At 33.8% G+C, this 26,107-nt stretch overlaps 2 protein-coding genes across 2 annotated transcripts; both read left to right on the top strand.

Annotated features, from left to right (window-relative positions):
* Window positions 1-62: 62 nt before the first annotated feature.
* Window positions 63-14,960, top strand: LOC138329174 (uncharacterized). Its single transcript, XM_069275970.1, has 20 exons — window positions 63-73; window positions 1,593-1,655; window positions 1,929-2,041; window positions 2,903-2,944; window positions 3,459-3,542; window positions 4,081-4,238; window positions 5,136-5,262; window positions 5,894-5,999; window positions 6,273-6,331; window positions 6,607-6,735; window positions 7,494-7,547; window positions 8,009-8,051; window positions 8,314-8,345; window positions 8,859-8,945; window positions 9,812-9,889; window positions 10,884-10,964; window positions 12,492-12,569; window positions 12,819-12,871; window positions 14,601-14,659; window positions 14,903-14,960. The coding sequence occupies exons 4-16, from the start codon at window positions 2,906-2,908 to the stop codon at window positions 10,905-10,907; spliced, it is 1,020 nt and encodes a 339-aa protein (XP_069132071.1). The 5' UTR covers window positions 63-73; window positions 1,593-1,655; window positions 1,929-2,041; window positions 2,903-2,905; the 3' UTR covers window positions 10,908-10,964; window positions 12,492-12,569; window positions 12,819-12,871; window positions 14,601-14,659; window positions 14,903-14,960.
* A 460-nt stretch (window positions 14,961-15,420) lies between these two features.
* LOC138329173 (mucin-2-like) lies at window positions 15,421-26,107 on the top strand. The gene is made up of 3 exons (XM_069275969.1): window positions 15,421-18,461; window positions 22,082-22,201; window positions 22,653-26,107. Exons 1-3 carry the CDS (start codon window positions 18,411-18,413, stop codon window positions 25,962-25,964), a joined length of 3,483 nt encoding a protein of 1,160 aa, XP_069132070.1. The 5' UTR covers window positions 15,421-18,410; the 3' UTR covers window positions 25,965-26,107.

Here is a 26,107-nt window from a genome sequence, read left to right as displayed (position 1 = left end):
TTACCGGTATACATTATTTTTAGGAAACTAAATATCTGCTTTCGTCCATCCCTTTACAGAATATTTCACAGAGGTAATGGTTTTAAATATTACCATACTTGGGTGTGTGTAACCTTTCAAACTTTCTGTATTCTTCCATTGCTTATATAGCCTTGCCACTGCTCGCCTTTTCACCTTCTGTCATGTAGACATTAGATTTCAATTCTTTCTGTAATTAGAGCTGGTGACGGGTAAACAGATATACTGATCTAACTAATTTTCTAACTTCAAAGTACTTTTAAATTATAGAGGTTTTTTTTTATTTCACATAATATACTGAGATTTTACATGAAGTAAATAAGATGTAATTTGTGGATGTAATTTATTCATATGCAAAGGTATTGGATCCTTTTTCACATTGCATGGCACTCAACAATTTATCGGACCAGATTGATGGTTTCAGTTATTTCTGCATGAATATATGAATATATAAGAACCTAGCTTTATATATATGTATATATATATATACCAGCATGATAAAAAGCGTACATACAAATGTAACCAATCAAGACTTGGCAGACTATTAACATTGAATTTCTTTGTAATACAATTTCATGAAAGATTATTATCATTCATGAACATCGATATTTCAAATTCACCGGATTAATGAAGCTTTTTGAAGGTGTTAAAGACCCACTACATTTCCAAAACAGATTTTAATTTTTAAATTTTTACTGTGAAATAAGTTCAATAGTTTTATGGAATCTCAAAAGTTATCAAATGACCATTATCACTACACATGAATAATTTCCAGAACTTGGGTAGACTTAATGTTTATCCTCGTCGTCCTAGACGTGGTTGGCTATCAGTACAACTGCACACAGTAAAACAGTGAAATGAGCTTCTTTGTTAAGCAAAGGTTTACATATGGAACCTTGCATTTGTTTGGTGTTTAACCTCATCTTAGGTTAGCAATGAAGATGTTCTAACATTATAACTGTTATCATTTAAATTTTGTTTTGGAAACATAGTGGCCCTTTAAAGTGACATTTAAATGTCAAGTATATAAATGTATCCTGTTGTGATTGTGATCTTGATGTTGTACTTTCTTGGGTGATAATTGTTTTTCTGTGTCTGTTATGGCAGCATCTTTAGGGAACAATCAACTAAATGAAAAAAAAAGACCTTCAAAATGGCCCCTGTGTATTGAAGATTGAGCCCACGATAGAATTTTGACCTGGCCACTGATTGGCTGGTTTTATATATAATCATGAAATTCAAAAGTAGAGATGTTTTCTGACAGAGAATATTCCTACATAGCAATGATATGAATTTGGAAATTGCAAAATGTACTTTCTTTCAAAATGGTTACCCTGGTTGGAGTTTGAATTGAAGAACCCTAACTTTTTCTCTATCTATATTAAAACCTAGCCTTTAATAATAGAACACAGTAGCTAACTAATATTCAGTTGTTTAATACATTATAAAATTTACAAACTCCAACATTGTGGTCTATGAAAATTATTAAGTTGGTTAATCTTCTTTGACATTTCCATAAAATCTCCACTAATATCTTGTCATTCAAATAATTATGTTTCTTTCTTTGCCTACAGCTGCATGTAGTAGTTCAACAGTAGTTGCAACACCAAGTGATGTTTTATTTGATGCTGATTATGGTAAATATTCCTGTTAAAAAAATTGCGTATTTCATTTAACATATTTCAAATATATTGAAAGTAAACATAACTTAATTTGATTCTCCTATTGATTCATTTCATGTAAATTGAAAACATATCAATATATTGCTGACATTATACCTGTAAATGATTATACAATGAGTTTTTAAAACATAACCCTCTTTGTTTCATAACAGGTGAAACTTTACCTATGCCTATATTAACTAATGTATACATATATTTGAAAAAAATTATTCCACTATATGTTTGCAGTTGTACAAAAAATTTGGACGATTGGACCTGTTGGTCATCTCCTTGCCAAAGTTGGCCCCAATCTTATCACAGATCATTCAATTAAGTTTCTGCAAACAACTTTGAGTGATGAGGTAATGCTTTCTTTAATGTTTATTGCCATAATGCAGTCTCCAGTTTATCCAAGATATATTGAAATCTGGATCTACATCTGTGATTTGACAATAGATACATATATTTTTATTTTTCCCCTGATTGGTGATATCTGACATTTACAGTGAGAATGGATAATCACCCTGAAAGACCTAAAATAATAAGTTAGCAGGTTGTTTTAAATACTCCTTTTGAGCCTGTGAGCTTATCGGTATGCAATGGTGCTGCGTCCGTCATTTGTTTATTGTTCGTTCGTCCAGCAAATGGCCAGAAACATCCTTGGGGGAAATAGAACAGAGATTGGAAGGGTTGGGGTCTAATATGGGAAATTAGAATTAAATTTTAAAATTTCTTCAGAAAAGAGACAATGATTTTGTATTATTGTATTAAGAACATTACTACGGCATTACAAACCAGGTGAGCGATTCATTTAGCCAAAGTTGTGGACAAAAATACATATTTTGTATCTTTATCAATTGAATAAAACTTTCAAGTTAGAGTTAATAAAAAAAACGATAATCTTATTATCGTTAAATACTTGTATCAGGTAATTTGAGATGAAACTTGAGATACTCTTGAGTCAGGAATATATTTTCAGAATTTGATAACGGTTGAATGAAATTACTATGATGATTTATAATCTGTCAGTTGAGGTTTAATAAAGAGAAAGAATATATTTTCATATCTTAAAATAATACATCATTATTATGTTAAAAGTTCTCGTTTTCATCTTTATTTTCTGTCAAATGGAACATAAAAAAATCAAAAGTGAAAAAAAAAATCAGTTATAGCAAAAATATATGTATGGTTGACGTGTCAACGTTTGTTCTTAATTGTTACAGGTCATGGATGCGTACCTATTTCTTTTAACATCAGTGTCCATGGTAAGTTTTAAGCCCATCATCATTACATGGGGGGCTATTCAAATCGCCTTTCGTCCATGGTCCATTGTCCGTCCGTCTGTCCTTTCGTCCATCTGTTAACATTTCTTGTTACTGCTATTTCTCAGAAAGAGCTATACAATATAAAGGGATCTTTTTTCAAATTTGATATGTAGGTTCTCCTAGAGTCTTAGTTGTGAATATTGCATTTTTGGACCGATCGGTTTTTAACAAGATGGCCGACCAGCGTCATCTTGGATTTTGATTGTGAAAGTTTAAAAACCAGAGAAAAGATCCTTCTGTCATTTGTCAGACATATATCATTCTTTGATGGGCGCTGTTGTTATTTGATTTAATTGCATGTGCTTGTACAAGTACATGCATGCATACAAAAACATAATACAGTTAAATTATGAATACATAAATATTATGAATACATAAATATATACAACATTAAAACACTTGCACTTTTTACTCAATGTGATTAGCTATTGAAATATGATTTATTTTGGTTTAGAACAAAAGAATATATCACATGGAGACAGCAGTAGCCAAAGCCATTTTTGAAGATTCAAGTTTGATTCATGGTGGACTAAGACGGGTTTGTAATAATTATTTGGTCATATGTATCTTCAAATTCCATTGTGCAATGTGTGTTGTAATATTTTAATATTTTAATGTGGAATCATTATCAACAGAATGTGCTCATTTACCCCTGAGTCTGATGACAGAGTGATAGGGCCTTTAAAGAGAACCATTGCTAAAATTCCCCCTTATAGAATGCTTCTACTCCTGGGTTTCACCTAAACCTGATTTATATTCATGATCATTTGAGGAGAGCAATCTGGTTTTTTTCGTGAAATGATCTCAGATCTCAGATAGACCTCAAATGAAAAAAAAAAGTTTTAAACACTTTATTTAGTTGATACTCATAAAATTGATCATATTGATCCACTACCAAAAAAACTACCTTTAATGTCTGTCTGTCTGTCTGTCTGCCTGAGAATCTTGTCATGTTCCTCTTGTCACATCTTTGAATCAGATAGATTACTTTGTACATATTTAAGTATCCTATGCCATTGCTAGCCTATATTCATTTGTAGTACATTTGTAACATGACATTTACTTGCATATTTCAGTTAAATTTGACTGACTATGATGTCATGATTGGGGCCGTTAATGAAAGCAATTCGCACTGGACACTGTGTGCCGTGTATCCAAAACAAAGGAGACTGATCTATGTAAACCCACTCGGAGAAACGCAGGCCAAGAAAGATTTGATCCTAATGAATTGGAGGTATGTTAAAAGTTCTACATTTAAACGCTTCTGGCAAAGATATTTGTGCAACAAAGTGGAGAAGGGGGTATTCAGGTTGCCCACCTAAATTACTGGGAATGATATTTGGTGACAGTATTTCTTACACATTGTAGCTGTACATAATTCATATCCGAGCAGAGATATGACCCTTGCACGTCCTTACATGACCCTGTCTGTATATATGACGTTAAACTATTAAAACCTACAGAGTAATACTTCAATGAATGTGTTGTCAATATTTTATATTACAAAGAGTGACCTCCTACCACTTTTTTTCTCCTTGATGCCATTTATTGTTACATCCAGTAACTAGCCTAATTAAGGTGTTATTATAAGATCATATTTGTGTACAGTATTAATATTCTTTTTAAATATTTTCAAAGATTACATGATTCAATAAGGAAAAGATGCGCTATTAGTATAAAAGTTAAGTGAGCCATAACTTCGCAAACATTTTGATATCCTTTCTTTTCTTCTGTAATCATTATTCTAGGTAAATTGAAAATTAATTACTATAAGATTTTATGAATTATTCTATGAAAAACCATTTAAAGGCACAGATAAAACATGCTGGTTGCTTTAAGCATATTTGCCACAACACAGATTTTGTGCACTGCAATAATTCGCGTATTTATGCTTTATGTGTATTAAAACTAAGATGGAAATATTTCTTTATAACTACTATAAAATGTAAAAATGTGACATGAAGTGGTAGACCATAACTTGACTACTTTGTTTAACCCTGTGTTCCATTCGCTAGGCAGTAAATTTTGTGATTTTTGGCAGTACTACCCAAATTCATTCTGACCTCTTATTTGACTTGTAAAATTAATACACACATGTGTAACATTAGTTGGTTATTGCTTTATATTACAGGCGATTTCTACAATACCGGTACAATATTGGCATTGACAGCCCTCCAGCAGCATCAAAGTGGCTTCTAGACACACAATGTCATATAAAACAGTATGACTCTGTATCTTGTGGGATATATGTTTTGAAGGTAATTCAGTTTTATGTTCATTGAAACAGAGGTTGGATATTAATTTAGGTTTGTCCAAATCTAATATAATTTCCATGTGTGGATCTGGTGCGCTAAATCTTTGAGACCTGTGTCGTCTGCCGTGTGTCCTTAAACAATTTACATTTTTGACTTCTTCTCCAAAACTGCTGAAGAAAAGTCAATGCCTTTTGTTATCATTTTATTTATCATATTAATTGGAATTTCACATAAAAGATGCTTCACCTCTGACAAATAGTATTTTTTCACTATTAAAAACAGGAGCAGACGATTTAGTATTTCTTTTCAGTTACAAAAGTTACTTACTTCACACCATTTCCACCATTGAAAAGCTTAGGCTTCTAATTTTACTTCAAGTTAAAAATATAAAAATATTTAATTGCATCCCGAAAAAAATCTGTGGCACTATATCCTATTTGGAATGAAGTACTGATTGCACATGCACTGAAGGCAAAATAAATTATTTTATATTATTCTTTGTGTTAATTAGACATATATATACACGATTGAACACCAATTATTGTTCAAATGATCAATATCATTTATGCTCTGTCGGCGGTGGAGCATCTTTAATGTTTATCATAATTTACTTCCATTTATTATTACATCATAGTTTGCAGAAGATTTGTTGTCAGACCAACCTTTGCGTTTCAAATCCGCTCCAAAGGATATACTTTCCATAAGACTTGGGATAGCAACACAGTTGCTAGAAATATCAGGTAATTAAGGGACATAAGTGTTTTAGTTTCATAATGTTGTTTTTTTCTATTAAGATATATGCTCTATGTAAGTAATATCTTACTTGTATATCATTTATAAAATGTGGTTATTGCCCTAATAATTTTTACAACAAGCCTCTACAAAGTTACCAGGTTAATATGAGCATGGCCTTTTGGTGGAAAATTAAGTATTTTATGTTGGTGCAGTCCAACTGTACTCTTTATGATATGATTATTGTTTCCAGCCTTTTAAACATTTTGTTTTAATTGCAGAGCCACTTGATAGCTATTGCAGGGAGTGTTGTCTGACTGACACATCAGACTGTCTCTGGGTATGGACAACATCAGTTGCTGTAGTACATGTGAACAAGTCTATTTTGTGTTTAACTTCCGTGGCTTACAACTGATTTTATGTATATACATGTAGAATCTAAAATGAACGTTCCATGGATACAAGTTCTATGAAACGAGTCTAAGAAGTTCAGCGTATAATGAATAATGAATACATGTACAGTATGCATAATGTAATAAATTAAGAAACAAGCCCAGGTAGATAAAATGTACACATTTGCCAGTATATCCCATTGTATGCTACATTGCTCCTTAGATTCAATGTGACTCATGTCCGAAGTGGTTTCACCGATCCTGTGTGGATATTCCAAGGCATAAACGGACATCAGAGATACAGACAAATCCATACCTGTGCAGGTTTTGCCTCAAAGATTATGAACCTATGGTATGTGTTATTGTTTTTAACAAAGGTATATTGAACATAGAGTTTAATGCCATACCGGGTCTGTCATCCTTTGTTGGTTCATCCAACCACAATTTAATATCTTTCCTTGCACCTCTACTGATTAAGATATAATGTGATTCAGAATGTTATTAATGTTGATCGATAATAGGCTCACAAGAAGTTTAGGGATTTGCCAAAAGGGAGTTATTTGGCTAATTATTGCTATAAATAACTTCTTATATTTTGAAAAGACTTTAACTGTCTTCCTATAACTACATATGTATATGATATATTTCTCTCATACCTACGGGTGTAATACTGGCTGGTCTCAGACAATACTGCTTCCATTTATTATTACATCATAGTTTGCAGAACTAGACAATAATGTTGCATATATTAAGTCTGTATTGCATGGCAACCATTAAAAATTATGACAAAATACTACAAAATTATTATTTTCTTGGTAAAATTTTAACATTAATTTATATGTAGCTTGCTTTTGCAATTAAAGTACCATTAATACCTCTAGCCCTCCATCCTTGAAACCTATGTGAGGCAGTTGCCAGGTACTGACAGTTGGTTCGTGGTTTTTCTGCGGAGTACTCCGGCTTTCCTCCACCAACAAACCTTGCACATCCTTTTATGATCCTGACTAAAACCCCAAACCCTAATCAATATAGATATAAAGATCATTCAATGGCGAGGGCTATCACATGTGCTTTTACGTAAAATGTATTTCATTTGATTTTATTTGACAGAACAAGGTACAGCAACATGGAAGGAGTCGTCAACTACGGACAAACCCTCAAAAGGTTAATAGGTTCAGATAGATTACATAGACACATCTTTTGCAGACATAAAACACAACTCATCAATGAAGACCACGATGACCCCTATTTTTAGTTATCAGCTTTGCATGCAGTAAAATAGCATTAAAATGTTTCCATGTTGATACCAGGAATCAAATTAAATCTGACCTAGGGGATATGCAACAATTTTCTGAAATATTACATTAATGGGAATTTGTTTACTTTATATATGATTCAGTTGATAGGTAATGAAAAATGTTTCATTAATTATATAAGTATAGTGAAAAACGCCTAATAGTAGGTAGAAATATGGACTCATGAGCACTTGCACCTTTAATTATGGATACTTTGGGTTATGTCCCCTAGCAGAGAGACACAACATAGTCTATAAAAGTGGCAGTGTTTCTGCTCCTGTTTCAACTCTTAATATGAAATAATTATTTTTATTATAAAATGCTTTTCAGACCAGGAAGAGAAGCTCTTTCATTTATGGAACACCAAGAAAGAGTGAGTACAATTATTCTTTTGAAAATTTAATGTATTTATAAATAATCCTTAGTTTCATAAGGGTAAAATATTCCTTATGATACATCCATCCCTTATTCATGAATGATCAGGAAACAATATAAGCAGCTAACGCGTACCATTGGATATGCTGGAACACCCAATATATCTTACACATGAATTTGAATAAAAAAATATGACATCCGATGCTTTAATATTTTATGTATTTACTGTATGAATGACCAGTATATATTTCTAATTTCAGTGAACAGTAATAACAAAGAAAATGGAGACAAGGTAAAGCTGTATATTTCACAGTATTTTGGTTTTTTTTTTACAATTTCATCCACATTTCTTGAAAACAAATGTGCATATGAAAGAAAGAAACAACATATCTCTCCGTCATTTAATGCATTAGTAGCCTGTTAGGGTCACATTGAAAAAAAAAATATTATGTTGTAAAATAATAACGACTTAGTATGTTGTAATAACGACTTACTTATGTTGTAATAATGACTTAGTATCTCGTAAGAACGACTTAGTTATGTAGTAATAACAATTTAGTTATGTCATAATAACGACATAGAATGTCGTATTAATGACTTAGTATGTCGTTTTATCGACTTAGTTATGTTGTTATAACAACTTAGTATGTCGTAATAACGACTGGTACATTTGAATGTCGTAATAACGACCTAGCTATGTCGTTATAACGAACTAATATTTATTTTAATATGACCCTAACAGGCTTCCGTACATTATTGTTGTTCTCAAAATAAACCTATAACTTTGTTGTGCTTGTTATCTTAGAATATTACTGCTAGCAGACCGAAAAGACAACGGTTAATGTCACCTACAGCTGAAAATATGAAAGCTATGCAAAAGGAACAGAAGAAAGTAAGTTAATTTTCTATTGAGTTTTTCAGCTCACATTATGGATAGAACATTTTTAGGCCACCTGACCATAAGTCATGGTGACCTATTGCAATAGTCGTTTGTCCGTCCGTCGTTCTCTGTCGTGTGTAGTGCGTCGTGCGTCGTTGGTTACCATTTCCTCGTGAACGCGATAACTTGAGTAAATGTAAACCGATCTTAATAAAACTTTGTATGTAGACTAAAAATTCGAAAGATCTCGAACGAGTTTGAAAATCAACGTGATTTGATTGTAATTTATGGAGTTATTGCCCTTTGCACTAATAATTATTTTTCGACATTGTGAACGCGATAACTTGAGTAAATATAAACCAAGCTTAATGAAACTTTGTATGTAGACTAACATTGGAAAGATATCGGACGAGTTCGAAAATCAGCTTGATTAAAGTAATTATTTAATTACAGAATAATTGCCCTTTGCGATAATAATTATTGAACCTTGTGAACACGATAATGCGAGTTAATATGCACCAATCTTAATGAAACTTTGTATATAGACCTATTAGATCTATTTTCCTATTTCATGAAGAAGACATCAGTTGGCTAGTAAATGACATAACTAATTTTTATCAAATATCAGGTGACTGTTAAGACCCATGGGCCTCTTGTTATAGAAAGTAAATAAATTTCTCCCGACAAGTAAAGTCTTAACAAAGTCACTGGAGACAAGGTAAAGCTGTGCTACATTATATTTCTTTTCTTCACAATTTCATGCATACATCATGAAAACAAATTGGCAAATGAAGAAAACAACATAACATTTTCTTGTAATTTAATGCATGAGATTTGCTTACAAATTAACAATAACTTTGTGTGCTTGTTTATCTCAGAGTATCACAACAACAAGAAATCGATTAGCGCCACCTAGTGATTCAGAACAGAAAGCTTGGGATGAGGAACTGAAGAAAGTAAGTAGCTTTTTAATTAATAATTGGGTATTTCAGCTCACCTTTTTATAAAAGAACATTAATTTCATAGGAAATAAATTAACTTTTCACAAAAGATAAGGTCTTAAATTGCATAGAAAACAGTTAATATAGGAAATCATTTTCAGAAGTTTTTGATTTAGTGAAAGGCTCAGTACATTTCCTAAACCAAAAGTCATAAGTTTATTAAAATGACTTTATGTATATAAGCATCAGAATATCTATATTCATGATCTAAAATGAAGTAATAATTACAACACCAAACTTATGCAAGATTTCTTGTGTAAATCCATTTTGATAGTGAAGGTTAAGTTCACGAACCTGCTGTATCCCAAATGGAATGCACTGTACCAGCCTAACCGAACCATACAAGTGTTTTGTTTCTTGAAGCTTACCACTTGGATGCATGATGGTGGAATGAAGATATTTCATTTGTCAGCAAAATGTTTTCTTGTACTTTGTTGAAAACAAGACCAAGAGTATTTTTACTGTATCTTATGAAAGAAACCTAGCTAGATTATTTACTTCAATGTATGCCAAATATTCAAAGCGTATTTTTCATGGGGTGCCGCCATCATTGAAAAATCAAAACGCAATAATCTGTGCAACTGCTACGAATCCACAAAATGAATTGTAACACATGGTTTATGTCCCCAACCAAACACTACTGAACTGTAATTTAAGAAAAAATATATTGCCCTTCTGTTATTTAAAACATCATTTGGCTCTAATATTACGTATGTCAAATATTCAATAATACATATTGATATATAAGCCTGGTGTAAAGTTACAAAGTGTAGGCCATATATGTTCAGTTAATCTGTAGTATAATTAAAAGTGTAGTATGAATGATAAAATTCATGTCGTTGTGACTTTTAGATTTCTGAGCGGTTTCATTTTAAATCTACGGTAGTTACATAGTAGTTTTCTTGTTTTTCTTCTTTCTTATTGTTATTTTTTGTCATTTCTTTGACAGGAAGATGAAATGATTTGGGACTAAGAAATTGTAGCGCCACTTTTACCAATGGAAAATATACCTCCTTTTATATGGCCACAGGTAGAGTACAGCTATATCTTACTTATATACAGTATATAGTAAGACACACTTATAACAAACAGGCTTACAAAAAAGGAATGTTTAATGTAACATTGTGAGTTTTATTCCCCATCAAGCTAAGTCCCTCAGTAGGTCCAACCCCTGGGGACAGAGGGGAAGGACTCAGAAGGGGGAACTTTGATGAAATTTGGCTTAAGTATCCTACTCCTCATTAACCATTGAGTGGATTCTAACCATAATTGGTGTGAAAGATCATATGAGCTAGTTTCGACCCTAGTGACAAAGGGATGGGGCTTCAAAGGGGAACTTTGTTGAAATTAGGCTTTAAAATTTTACTCCTCCTTAATCCTGACCGGGTTACAACCATATTTGTCATGGAACATCTGTAGCAACAAATTATTCAAATGAATGACCTTGAAGGCCATTCAAAGTCTTATGTGTAAAACAGGCTAAAATCTTCAAACAACTTCTTGTGAATATTTACGAGGTCTAGAGACATGATATTGGACCTGCAGCATACTAGGATGAAGGGCTACCCAGTTTGTTCAAATGTGACTATGTTGTTTTGTGCCAATAGTCAGACAGCAAAAATTAAAGTTTGGAGAGGAGTTCCATACAATTTCATATGAAATGAACATAAATTCAAGATACTTTGTATCATATAATTACAAGTATATTCATAACAAAGAACTTTACGTCAAAATGTATTCCAAGAATCCAGCGGAGGCCGCCTTTTTGTCTTCCAGTTATCTTAATTCTGACATCAGGTAATATTTCCTGACGTCATCTTATTGTTTCTGAATTACATCACAATGAATTTCCAGCCAATGAAAATCGCCCCAGGTCTTATTGCACTAGGTACATATTAATCAAAATTATTACACGGGCGAAATCACTGCATATCCGATGAATTATGTAATAAATATTTATATCACATGGTTCAGTATATAGTAAGAGTGATATAACCTTGACAAGTGAATTTGACAGATAATCCAACATCAATATATGCACCCGCTCACCCCCCACCACCACCACCACTGCAAAAAAGTTAGCGGTTGTGTGAGCTACTGGATATTCAGGTTGTATGTTCATCTGTCTATCTGTCCATCTGCCAACGATTGATAGATTACTCCTACTTAACCACTAGAGGGATTTAAAATAACAAATAAATGTACCTCAACATTTCGAGAGTGATACCCCATTAATACAAAGAAAAACATAAGTTTATCTCCTAATCATGAGTGGGTTTTGAGTTTTATAAGTTCAACGTCCTTTTAATAGCCAGGGTCATGTAAGGATGTGCCAGGTTTGGTGGTGCAGGAAAGCCGGAAGAACCCAGAGAAAAACCACCGAACTGGTGACCCATATTTTGAGGGCTTGTGGTAATATGTTGAGGAGACATCTTGACCGCTCTGCCACCACAGCCCTTCGTTATCACGGATGAGTGTTGTAGTTGATAACAACAAAAAATGCATGATACATATACAAATTTGACATTTCTAATTAATCCTATTTCTTCATAAACAGAACATGGATGAGGATAACGAATCTGATGATGAAAGTGACAAAGAAGGGAAACTGTCAATGGATGACATTGAAGATGCAGTAAGTACCATGGAATAAGAAGATAAACTACATTTTTAGTACTGCTAGATTTAATTATGATGATTACACTGTGTATTCTCAGAATTGGCCATTTTATGTTTGTTTTCCTATCTTAATTGCCATTTCAATATCTTTCTTGATGTATGGATTTATTACATTGAATTTAAGTTTTTTAACTGTCCAATAAAACTTATTATGCATTATTAGGCAAAGGTGAATATTAACTGACACATAATCTTTTTGCTGCAGATACCAATCCTGTATCCCACTCTGACGCTTCTTCCATCTGGTAAATTGCCAAGGTAATTATAAGAGTTAATGATAATGAACTGCATGTACTATAATTGAAAGAAATGTTACAATTTAAAAGTTATGGAAAAGATAGAATAAATAACAAAATTGCAAGTGACACTGTCACCGTTATATGTATGAGCTAGCTTTTAATTGGAAGTTCTGATACCAGCTTATACTAGCTTATCCTGAACATTCCAGAAACGCTTCATACCAAAACTGTAACCACAATAATATCTCAGCAAAAATGGACGATCAGTTTCTTTGGTCTTATGTAGCATCAAATGTTATGGTACAGTAAAACTTATTTATAACAAATCTGTGGTTGATATAATGCAGTTATGTTCATACTTCGTAAAGGTTCTGTTGAGATATCTACATTGACTGTGTAAGTTACTACAAATGACTATAGCGAAGTGATTTTGTTGTACACTCTGATTCATGGCGTGGCTCTGAAGTTGCGCATGGCTTTCTGTAATCTCCAAAGTTTCTGCAAGCCTGTACTTGGTCAGTTTTTTTTTAACTCACCTGGTCCAAAGGGCGATTGAGCTTATGTCATGAGGTGGCATCTGTTGTTTGTCCATCTACATTTCTTATCAATCGCTACTAGTATTCATAGAGTTCTAAATGGATTGTAACCAAATTTAGCCAGAAACATTCTCTGAGGAAGGTAGGGAATGAGAACAGAATTTGTAAAAATTTTGGCTCTGACCCCCTTGAGCAGGAAGAATGGGTACCAATAGGGAAATTAAAGCTAAATCAATGATCCTGTATCCAGAACATTACTTTGCATTACAATACCCAGGTGAGCGATACAGGCTCTCTCGGCCTCTTGTTTCATGATATGTCTTCATTTGTACTATGAATGGATAATAATGATAGTTAAGTACCAGATAACACCTGGAGTATCAAGGATGATAGTAACTTGATATAGATGAAGGACTACTCACTTTGAAAATTACATGCTATTTTATTGCTTTCCAGCTCTTTTCATGAACAGTTTATGAAATTACCAAATCCAAGACAAACATATGGATATGGTCTGATGGAGATTGAAGCAAAGGTACACCATTTGTTTGTTTAAATGCAATTTAAACTAGAACTGTTACCAGAGTGACCGACTGTTACATCCCACTTGGGCTAATTAGACTTTGTAATTTGTAATAACTCCATTAATAGGGGACATTACAGAACCCTAAATAGTTTATTCAAGTCCCCTTTATGTCAGCTAGGGCTCTGTGTACTAAATGTTAAAATCTGTCATACAGTTTATGAGGAGTTGACGCCAGACAAAGTTCTGTTGACAGACAGACAGGCAAAAAACCAATTCCAATTGTCCCCCTTACTTTGTTGTGTGGGGTATACTTATTAATGATATCAGTTCATTTTTATACAATTAAATACTGTTATCAGTCTCCTGTTAAGAAAAGTTATAAACGTGTACGAGAAATTTCTTTGTCCGCAAGTTTTCCTTGTTAATGAGCATGTATCTGGTAGACTGCAATGAAACGATGTATGTAGTATATTGATTTGGTAAGGATTTAATTTAGGACTAAGAATAAGTTCCATAAGTTTGATGTGCATGAATGAAATAGTCTTCTGAATAGAAGTATAAGGTCATCATCACAATGGTTTAATCTGAAACAATCTAATTACTCCCACTCAAAGTCATATCAACCACATGCATGTAAAGGACTTTGTATCCAATGTATTTTTTTTTGTTTTGTTTTTTCATTACAGGCATTGATGGCAATCGAGATGTGGGTCATGAAGACGTTTTCCAAAATAATCCCAAGAGAGTATGTGAATTTTGCAAAAAAATATATACAAAAATGTTTTCCAATAACAATGTATCAGAATGAAACTCCTTCATTTTGTTAAATAATAATGTGTTTTGATTGAGTGAGATATTAATCAATTATCACAAGAAAATTTAACAATGTCGACAATTCCATGCGATATGTTAAATGGTGTTTAAATACAGTAAGACATTATATAAAGTATTCAATACAATTAACTCCTGTTCTCTTTGTTTGGAGCAGCCGGTACACAAGTTGGTCAACAGTGCGTGGTGCTGAGAAAGAACTGATGGATGCCATCAGGGAATCGTCGGTGTAAGTAAAACTTAATATGTTCATTCATGCTACAAGGCTCAAACTGTTAAAGATAATTTGATTTGCTTTGTCTGGTCCCACATTCTTTAATCTTGTCTCGGTTCTCGTACAGAATCATATGTTCATTGAAAAACCAAACATTAGAGTCATGTGTAACTTAAAGCATGGGATTATTGTAGATACTATGATACAGTATTAAGTATGATATCAAACTTCAAAAAGTAATAACCACATACAACATACCATATAATTCATGTATCATTTGTATCATGTAATTTCAGTAAAGGAGAACAGTATACAAGACATGTCATCTTGAAAGAAACTGTGACTCAAGTTGTCCAGAAAATCAGAAAAGTTACAAGAAAGGAAGCGATCAGACGGTGCTGTGTGTGTGAAGCGGAATCATGGGGAAAGGCAATCAAAATATGCATGAAAATGAAACTGTAATAGTATTCTGTAAAGGGCTTCATATATTTATGTTATTAATTCATACTTAAAGTTATATGTGTCATATTTTTCATATTTGCGAATCAAGAAGAGCTTCTAATAGGTCCTTCTCCACCGAAAATTACCAACATTTTGAAAATTACAATACTTTCAATGCACAGGTTTTGTTTTTAGAAATACGAATAAGGACTGCCAAAAAACGTCTGCAGTGCACTGAAATTAGTACACAGGGTCAGACCATGAAGCCAAATTGTTGTTTACAATTTCATTTCACATTTTTACAGTATTTCTAATAATCATTAAGTAATTTCTGAAAGATTATTTCCATCTAAAGAAACATGAATTATAGAACCACGAATTTTACAATGCATAACATCTGTGTTCATGTATGTTTCCTTGTCCATTTGAAAGATTTACACAGCTTTATTGATCAAACCAGATGGTTTCAATATATTACTAAAGAAAAAATAATATGTCAAATATTTTGCCAATTAATTTACAGCACATATAACTTTAATCATAACTCCACTATTCTGGGGATGACTTGAAACTGTATGTTTACTTTAACAGATGTATGTACCACGAGTACAGAAAGATTTAAAATATGGCAGATCTTTTCGCCAAGAACTTATATTTTGGTTCGTGAATAAGCAGCAAAATTATATTCAAGGCAATTGTGATAAACCAATAAAATCATGTTATATATTAGGAATACATTTATTATTCAAAAAACATGACCATGTAAATTTAGTGCGAGTCTGGCAGTATTATTGGTAATTAGAGTAATGCTTAGATGTTATGTGGGTTTATGTTAAATAGAATAAATGTAATATGTTAAAACGCAATATATATAAAAGTAATAGATAAAGTATCAAAATATATTTTAACATAATTACATGTAGAGAATTACAGATGAATAACATATGAGAGTAATAGATATAAAGTATCTACTATGCTAATTATGTTCTCCGCCTCCATAAAATGTATGATTTACAAATTTAGTAAATTGTCATAATGTACATGTGTGTGTTTGAAAGGCTTGGTAGATATCTAATATTTGGTTGATTCACAGGATATATTCAATCTATATCAACATCATAACATTCCAACAATTTGTGAACATATTATGTATCATGTTGTTGATCAATCCAACACTGAAACATACACTTTTTCAATAATGAATTTATAAAGCTACAATTTATTAATGTAGTGTCAGTACAATTCCAATTATTCTTATGTTTTGCTTGATTTTGCATGTGTACATTACAAAAAAGAAAACGGCTGATCAATAGCATGGTGGCATTATAAGCAGTTGCTATAAATTATTTTTTTCTCTGTCACATACTCTGGAATAGACAATCAATGTATGTTATAATACAAAATTGCTGATGGTGTACATCATGTAAGTTATTTGTCCCTGTGAAGTCATCATTTCAAAAGACAAATTCTGATGTAAAGGAAGTGATATTATGTAAACTTCATACCACCAACGGCAATGACAATGATAAAGTGATGCAGCAAAGGACACTACGACTTTGTAAATATCCATTACATTTCATTATCATTCAGTGGTTTGTGACTTAAAAACTACAGTATAAAATACAGTTGACCATGTTTGAAAACTTGTTATGATATACATGTACATGTTACTACATTTTTGTTGCAATGATTGATGTCATTGTTATATCAGTTGTTGCTAATAATTGATATTTTTCGTTTGTAAATAATGAGTGAATAAAAATTATTGTAATGACATTTGAATTCATGAAAATCTGAAGGGCTTTGTTAGCGGACAAAATTTGCCAACAATACGGTACTAGAATTACACATGATTTACTGCATTATGCAGAAGGAAATAACAACCATGGATGGTTAATTTTAATTAAAAAGGCCTTTCACTACCTATCATATCATGGGAATTCCTGTACAATGTTTTGTTGTATTTTACCTTTTCTGAAAGTGTTATTAGATTGAACTTATTAATCAATGATGATACTTAAGTATCTTTCCTACAATTATTTTTTCCTCTTTTTTACAACTGTGGATGTAGACATTGAGATCCTATTATGTCACATTTGTTCATATCGTGTGCTTAGATCATGTGCATTATGATGAGAAATAAGCAAGACATAAAGGGATGAACTATTGAAAACTACATGAAAATAAGCTCATGCAATTTGCTGATGATAACAGCCTCAATATTGATGGAATATGGAAAACACTTCAATGTCTCTTGAATCTTTTAGACCAATTCACTAAGTTGTCTGGTTTAAATCAAATACATGTATTGAAAAACAAGGCATTTGAAGTGGCTCATAGAGAGGAAAAAATATGTGCATAACATAACTTACATGTACACTGTATTAATTATATATTTATTGTGTTTGGTATTATTTCTTGTGTTAATTGGACAATTCTATACACACAATATAACACCAATTATTTTTCAAATGATGACTATTGTTTTTGATCTGCCGCTGGTGGAGGATCTTTAAACAGCATCATCTGATCCTATATTTATGGGATAGAATAGCAAGAGACTACTTTATCTCTGACATATGCTATGCAAAATATGAAGATTATGAAATTGGAATACTTTTGCAGAAGAAAGTATTGTTGGCTAATACTTAAAAGCAGTGAGAGTGGTTAGCACATTGTATTTTGGATATCTTGATTTTGAAAACTGCATATTATGAAATATAAAGTCAAATTCATACCAATTCTAAAAAAGATATATCTATACTTCAAAAGTCATAAGCTGATATATAATTTTGTAAATGTTTAAATATAACTTTGTACAATGCTACTTTTTACGGAAGCCCTGGAGGGACATTTTAGTTATTAGTTATGGCTTATTTCTTAACACTTAATACTTATTTGTTATCACTTATTTGTTATCACTTATTTGTTATCACTTATATGTTATCACTTAAATTATTTGTTAATTGACTGCTTTGTCAAGGCGCGATGTTTTCACTTTAGAAACAAAATGGCCGAGTCAAGTCGAAACGAAGAGGACAGTCCTTCAAACGAAGAAGAGGTAAGATTGAATGTAGTTGTCATATATAAGGGATATCCCAGTAACATCTTACAAACACACCAATCCTCATCACGACACTTATTCACATATCAAACACAAAAGTAAAATCTAGACAGCCAAATCCTTTTTATTCGGCGGTGGCCGAGTGGTTAAAATGTCCCGACATATTACCACAAGCCCTCCACCTCTGGGTCGCGAGTTCGAATCCCATGTGGGGCAGTTGCCAGGTACTGACCGCTGGTCGGTGGTTTTTCTCCGGGTTCTCCGGCTTTCCTTCACCAACAAACCTGGCACTTCCTTAAATGACCCTGGCTGTTAGGACGTTAAAGTAATAAATCATCAATCATCAACTTTTTGAACAGCAAGGACTTATTATTAGGCATGAACTGATAGTTTTTACAATTACTGCAATAAGGGAGGTAACTCTTGAGTAAATGTTAGGAAATGCGTAAAGGCTGCGCTTGCGCGTCGCAACTTGGTCAATCTGGAAAGACGCTGACAATCGGTGTCCGCTTTTTTTTATGAAGGTAAGCAAATTGTAGAATTGCCATCTGGCATGATACATGTATTTCAGTAAGGTATATCGTAATGATCCATGTTCTAATTTGGCGTAATGTTAATGTTCATGCAGTAACAGTAGCAAGAATATCATGTTTGAACAACAATGTCAACATGTGTTTTTTTATTGATCATGTGGCTGGATATTGTTGTACTTTTTAGATTTCTCAGTTGATAATTGTCATAGAAATATATTTGTTACAAAGTTCACACTGCATAGAAAGTTATAAGATAGCTACATCAAGTATTTGACATTGATGAAATACTGAGGAAGCATGGTAGTACAAGTCGAGATTTTCGAACCGTAATGCTAGCGATATTTACTTTTGAAAGGGCGAGTTATCTCCCTTTAATCGTCCGTTCATCATAATGAGTGGCCTAGTAGTATGCACATGTACAGTAGATCTATCGAACCAATAAGAAAATCTTTAAGATAAAGAGTAATAATTGAATGATTTGGCAACGTAACGTTAACTTGAGTTCAAGCCAATACTAAAGCATAAATTATACTGTACAATTCTGATATTTTATAAGTTGTTATAACTTGTCAGTGCTGCGGCCCAATCCTTTTTGTCAAATTTAAAAGTCAGATAAAATATGTTAACAAGAGGCCCAAGAGGCCTTGACGGTCACCTGAGTGCTGCTACAGAAAGAGCATTGCAAAGTTGGTTCAAATCAGTAAAAAGTGTTTACGAATTAGAATAAACTTTAAAAGTTAAACCTTTGTATTAGAATTTTCATTTTTTGTTTTTCATTTTGATAGTTAGTGTATTATGTTACCAAACCTTATGCTTAAAATTCCAATTTGCTTTGCCAATGTTAAACAATAAAACCAAACTAGAAGTCAGTCAGTATCAGTGATTTTATAAATTTCACTTTTTAATCTATGAACATTATTTGGTCCATCAAACCTGTGAATTCAGAAGCGGATTTTTTTTTAAATTTGAGCCATTTTGACCTATTTTGGCCCCGCCCCTCTGGTCCCTTGAGCCAGGACCAATATGGATATGGTGTAAAATGCTATTTCAGGCTATTATTCTAACCCAGTTTGCCTCATTCCTATTAAACTAAGCAAATAATGTTCATAAATGTGTTTTTCCTATATAAACTATAGTAAATTTGACTCCCTCCCCAGGGGAAAATCTGAGATCCCAGGGCCATAACATCCACACATTGTGTAAAAGGCCTTGAATACCTTTCAATCTCTGTAGAGTATTTGGTTCCATCAAATCTGAAGAAAGATTTTTGAAAAGTTGACAAATTTGACCCCTTTTGGCCCCGCCCCTCTGACCCCTGGGGGTCGGCTAGGACCAATATGAATATGATGTTTAATGCTTTCTCAGGCTAATAATTCTAACCCAGTTTGACTAATTTCCTATGAAAACAAAGCAAATAATGTTATAAATGTGTTTTTCCTATATAAACTATGGTAAATTTGACCCCCTCCCCAGGGAAAAATCTGAGATCCAAGGGCCATGAAATTCACAACTTTTGTAAAGGACCTTAAGACCTCTCCACCATCTATGAAGAGTATTTGATTCTACCAGTTTCAGAATTTCAGAAGAAATTTTTTTTAAGTTTTAGTCTATTTGACCCCTTTTGGCCCCGCCCCTAAGGCCTCTGGGAGTCAGTCATGGAAAATTTGTTAATAGGATTCAATGGCCATTTCATAGGGATAATTCTGACAACATTTGACTAATTTTCTATTATAAATGACCAAATAATGCTCCAAAATGTGTTTTTACTATATAAACTATAGTAAACTTTACCCCTTCCCCAGGGGGAAACCTGAGACCCCAGGGTCATATGATTCACAATTTTTGTAGAGGGACTTGAGACCTTTCTATATATGAAGATTATTTGATTCTACCACATCTGTGAGTGGAGAAGATTTTTGAAATTTTAGTCAATTTGACACCTTTTGTCCCCTGGCCTCCCACAGCCCCCTGGGGGGTGGGGGTCATATAAAAATCCATCTTTTTGATTGGCCTTATGCCTTAGAAGGTTTGTGCAAAATTTCATTGAAATTGCTTCAGCAGTTTTTGAGAAGTCGAAAATAAAAATTGTTTACAAACACACGGACAAAAGGCGATTAGAATAGGTCACTTGAGACTTCGTCTCAGGTGACCTAAAAATCAAAGGTTAAGCCTAATTGTTGGTATATGTGCCATTAATGATAATACAACATGTTGTTAGTTGTATGTTTTTCCTGTGATGTTGGAAATAATTGTGAAATAGCTGTACAATTACATTGTACATGAGTGTACAATTACATTGTACATGAGTAGTTCCCCATGTATTGGCGTTATGGTTTTGCACTGTCCTCCAAATACCCTGGACACTAGTCAATATATGTTGAAGTTACTTGTCACAACTTGTCACATGGAATCAAGTACTGTCATATTTCGTCACACTTCTTGGAATATTTTATTTTGATGAGATGTTAGAACTTCATTTGATATTGGTTTTAGGGTTACTTCATGTATGTGATGTGACACTTGGTCTTAACTAACAGTAACAGTCCTAACAGACATAATTTGAAATGTAGTACGATATAGCTAATTGTAATTATGACATAACTAAGTCACAATTATAACATAACAGAAATTTGGAAAATTCTACAAAGTTGATTTGTTGCATTGCTTGGCTTGAGGTGATCGAAATATTTGTCTGACACGAGGTACAAGATACAAGAATTTTTATTTAGAGTCGTGTTTTACAAAAAGCAATTTTAGCTCAGGAGAGCTATCCTTACGACTTTAAGTTATAGCAACGAAAATAAAAGAGACATTGCAGATATATATCACTGGAGGTAGCATGCATCACTGGAAGCCGAGTAAAATAGCACTTAATTGTTTAAAGTTCATACAAACGTAAACCTCATGCAATAAATTTCAGATTAAAATTTAAAAGACAGTAGTCTAATATACATGTATGACAAAAGATGAAAATTGATATGGTATATGCTAGTATGGCATACTCTAAAAAAACATAAGGTTAGGCATATTAAACGTTTTAAAAAATCGGAATTTAAGTATTGATTTGTTTGGGTTTTTTTTCAGACTGAAATATCCAGAAAAGAACGGATTAAGCAACTCGTCAATGCAATTAAAACAAGCAAGTCATCAAAGACAATGAACAGGAAAAGAAAACTGCCACAGTTTGGACCTGTATCTGGAAAGGTATAATTAAATCATACAAACATTAGCAAGTGAATTCTATAAACTGATGATGAAGATGACTGAATTCAAGATAAGTGATAACAAATAAGTGATAACTGATAAGTTGTAATAAATAAGTAAATAAATAATAACAAATAAGTAATAACAAATAAGTTGTAAGTAATAAGTAATAACAAATAAGTTGTAAAAAATAAGTAATAAGTAATAACAAATAAGTAGTAAGAAATAAGTAATAACAAATAAGTTGTAAGTAATAAGTAATAACAAATAAGTTGTAAGTAATAAGTAATAACAAATAAGTTGTAAAAAATAAGTAATAAGTAATAACAAATAAGTTGTAAAAAATAAGTAATAAGTAATAACAAATAAGTAGTATTAAATAAGTGGTAAAGTGTGTTACTAAAAAGTATTTGTTGGGTGAGAAATAATGAATCCAATTACTTCATTTCAGAAAGAAGAGAAAAGCCAGTGTGGTGCAAGGGGCAAACACAACGTTTACAAGTTATATATAGGATGGCAAAACTATTCCAGTGAGAAATATAGAGTGGTAACCATCAAAAAAGGAGGCGGAACAAGACTTATAGAATATAAAGCAGATGAAGTCCAGACGGTGGAGAGTATCATCAGAAAAGGAACACAGTACTTCTTTCCGAATGGAAAAAGTCAGTTTGGCGACTTGAAAGATATGTATTTATCACTTGCTAGTTTTTCTGGCGAGTGTATAAACACATTCACAGACTTAGAGGGTTGTGAATGTACATTACAAACATATCTGAAATCACATGGTCTTTTTTCTTCTCAGTACCATTTGTACCTGAGATCAAAAAGAAGAGAAGAACCAAATAAATTACCAAAACCTGAAACACCGGACTCACAAAAACGTCCCAAGGTACCAACTGATGTTACAGTGAATGAAAGTGATGAGTATGAAAGAATCCTCTTAGTAAACAATGGTCTTCCAGGAAATATAAAATTGTCTTTCAAAAAGACAAAATATTCGACATATTCTAATGATGAAAGCTCAATTTCGTGTGCGTCAATGAAAACCTGTTATGGTTTGGCAGCTAACAATGAAACTCCCTACGACCAATATAATTGTTTAATTGATGATAGCTTTCTGACAACAATGGTTTCAAAGGAAGATCGGAAGTATTTAACACAGAGTGATGATGGGTCATATCAGTTGCATGATTACACTACAGTCTCTTCGAGCGGTTCAGATGTAATTTTGCAAGGCCCAAATGAAGTTCATGGTATGAATCACGGAGATCTAATGTTGGGATTGATATCTCTGGTACACAACCAAAATGAGTTATACCAGTGGTTTAAAGATGGGGAATTACTTTGTGAAGGACTAAATGTATCGTTCATCAAAGTTGAAACCCCTGGTGTATATTCAGCTGGGATATATTCCGGTGACAAATTGCATGCATGTGGAGATAGATGTGTTGTAAAAGAATGCTTCATGAAGAAAGATGTATTGAATTTGTGTGATTCCTCTAAACTTCTAAATCAGTCATTATTTACAACAAGTTGTTTGGAACCAATGCCAACGCAAACGGAACACACAATTACATTGCCAATTCCATCAGAACTTTCGACTCAGTTGCCAAGCAAATCAGGTCCTACACAGTTGCCAGTTACAGCATCTACCACAGATCTAGACTGTACTTTTCCAGCAGGCCCTACGACAGACTTCATCTTTCCCACAGGCCCTACCACACAGTTGCCAGTTACAGCATCTACCACAGACTATACCTTTCTAGCTGGCCCTACGACAGACTTCATCTTTCCCGTAGGACCTACCACACAGTTGCCATTTACAGCATCTATCACAGACTGCAACTTTCCAGCAGGCCCTACTACACCGTTGCCAATTACAGCATCTACCACAAACTGTAAATTTCCAGCAGAACCTACCACACAGTTGCCAATTACAGCATCTACCACAGACGTTAACTTTTCAGCAGGCCCTACCACACAGTTGCCAGTTACAAAATCTACCACAGACTGTAATTTTCCAGCTGGCCCTACCATACAGTTGCAAGTTACAGCATCTACCACAGATTTAACCTTTCCCACAGGCCCTACCATACAGTTGCCAGTTACAGCATCTACCACAGACTGTAACTTTCCAGCAGGCCCTACGACAGACTGTAACTTTCCAGCAGGCCCTACTATACAGTTGCCAGTTACAGCATCTACCACTGACTGTAACTTTTCCGCAGGCCCTACGACAGACTTCACCTTTCCCACAGGCCCTACCACACAGTTGCCAGTTACAACATTTACCACGGACTGTAACTTTCCAGCAGGCCCTACTATACAGTTGCCAGTTACAGCATCTATCACAGACTGTAACTTTCCAGCAGATCTTACTACACAGTTGCCAATTACAGCATCTACCACAGACTGTAACTTTCCAGCAGGCCCTACTATACAGTTGCCAGTTACAGCATCTATCACAGACTGTAACTTTCCAGCAGGACCTACTATACAGTTGCCAGTTACAGCATCTATCACAGACTGTAACTTTCCAGCAGGCCCTACTATACAGTTGCCAGTTACAGCATCTATCACAGACTGTAACTTTCCAGCAGGACCTACTACACAGTTACCAGTTACAAAATCTACCACAGACTTAACCATTCCCACAGGCCCTACGACGAAGTTGCCAGTTACAGCATCTACTACACTGTTGCCAGTTACAGCATCTACTACACAGTTGCCAGTTACAGCATCTACTACACAGTTGCCAGTTACAGCATCTACTACACAGTTGCCTGTTACAGCATCTACTACACAGTTGCCAGTTACAGCATCTACTACACAGTTGCCAGTTACAGCATCTACTACACAGTTGCCAGTTACAGCATCTACTACACAGTTGCCAGTTACAGCATCTACTACACAGTTGCCAGTTACAGCATCTACTACACAGTTGCCTGTTAGAGCATCTACTACACAGTTGCCAGTTACAGCATCTACTACACAGTTGCCTGTTAGAGCATCTACTACACAGTTGCCAGTTACAGCATCTACTACACAGTTGCCTGTTACAGCATCTACTACACAGTTGCCAGTTACAGCATCTACTACACAGTTGCCTGTTACAGCATCTACTACACAGTTGCCTGTTACAGCATCTACTACACAGTTGCCAGTTACAGCATCTACTACACAGTTGCCTGTTACAGCATCTACTACACAGTTGCCTGTTACAGCATCTACTACACAGTTGCCTGTTACAGCATCTACTACACAGTTGCCAGTTACAGCATCTACTACACAGTTGCCAGTTACAGCATCTACTACACAGTTGCCTGTTACACCAAGACATAAGACGCCTTTGACAGCTCTTGCTGGTCCTTCAACAGAGTTGAATGAGATGGAATGTACCTGTCTGCCTAAAGTGATGATAGCAGACCTTTCATTTGGTGAAGAAATTGGGAGGGGGGCATTTGGAGTCATAAGAAAAGCTGTGTGGCTTGGAACACCTGTAGCAGTGAAAGAAATCACAGTGAAGAGAATGAAACTTGCAAAACCTTTGATTAAACAGGAATTTTGTATTCACAGCAGAGTCCGTCATCCGAATATAATACAGCTCATGGCATACTCGCTGAACAACAACAAATTATTTATGATATCCGAACTGAACGACGGAAGAAATCTTGATGATATTATTTTCAGCGGAGGGAATGAAAACATGTCATTTGAGCAAAAAGTATCTATTTCAAGAAACATAATCCAGGCTATAGCTTAATTACATAACCAATCCCCAGCAATCATACACGGGGACATTAAGCCGGAAAATATATTGGTTTCGTCAGATTTAAAAAGGATACGCCTGTGTGACTTAGGGATCAGCAAGTTGAAGACTATGAATACAGTGAATACCACATTAGA

The sequence above is a fragment of the Argopecten irradians genome, chromosome 8 (genome assembly GCF_041381155.1).
Source record: "Argopecten irradians isolate NY chromosome 8, Ai_NY, whole genome shotgun sequence".
Taxonomy (NCBI): Eukaryota; Metazoa; Mollusca; class Bivalvia; order Pectinida; family Pectinidae; genus Argopecten; species Argopecten irradians.
This window is presented reverse-complemented; position numbering and strand designations above follow the sequence as displayed.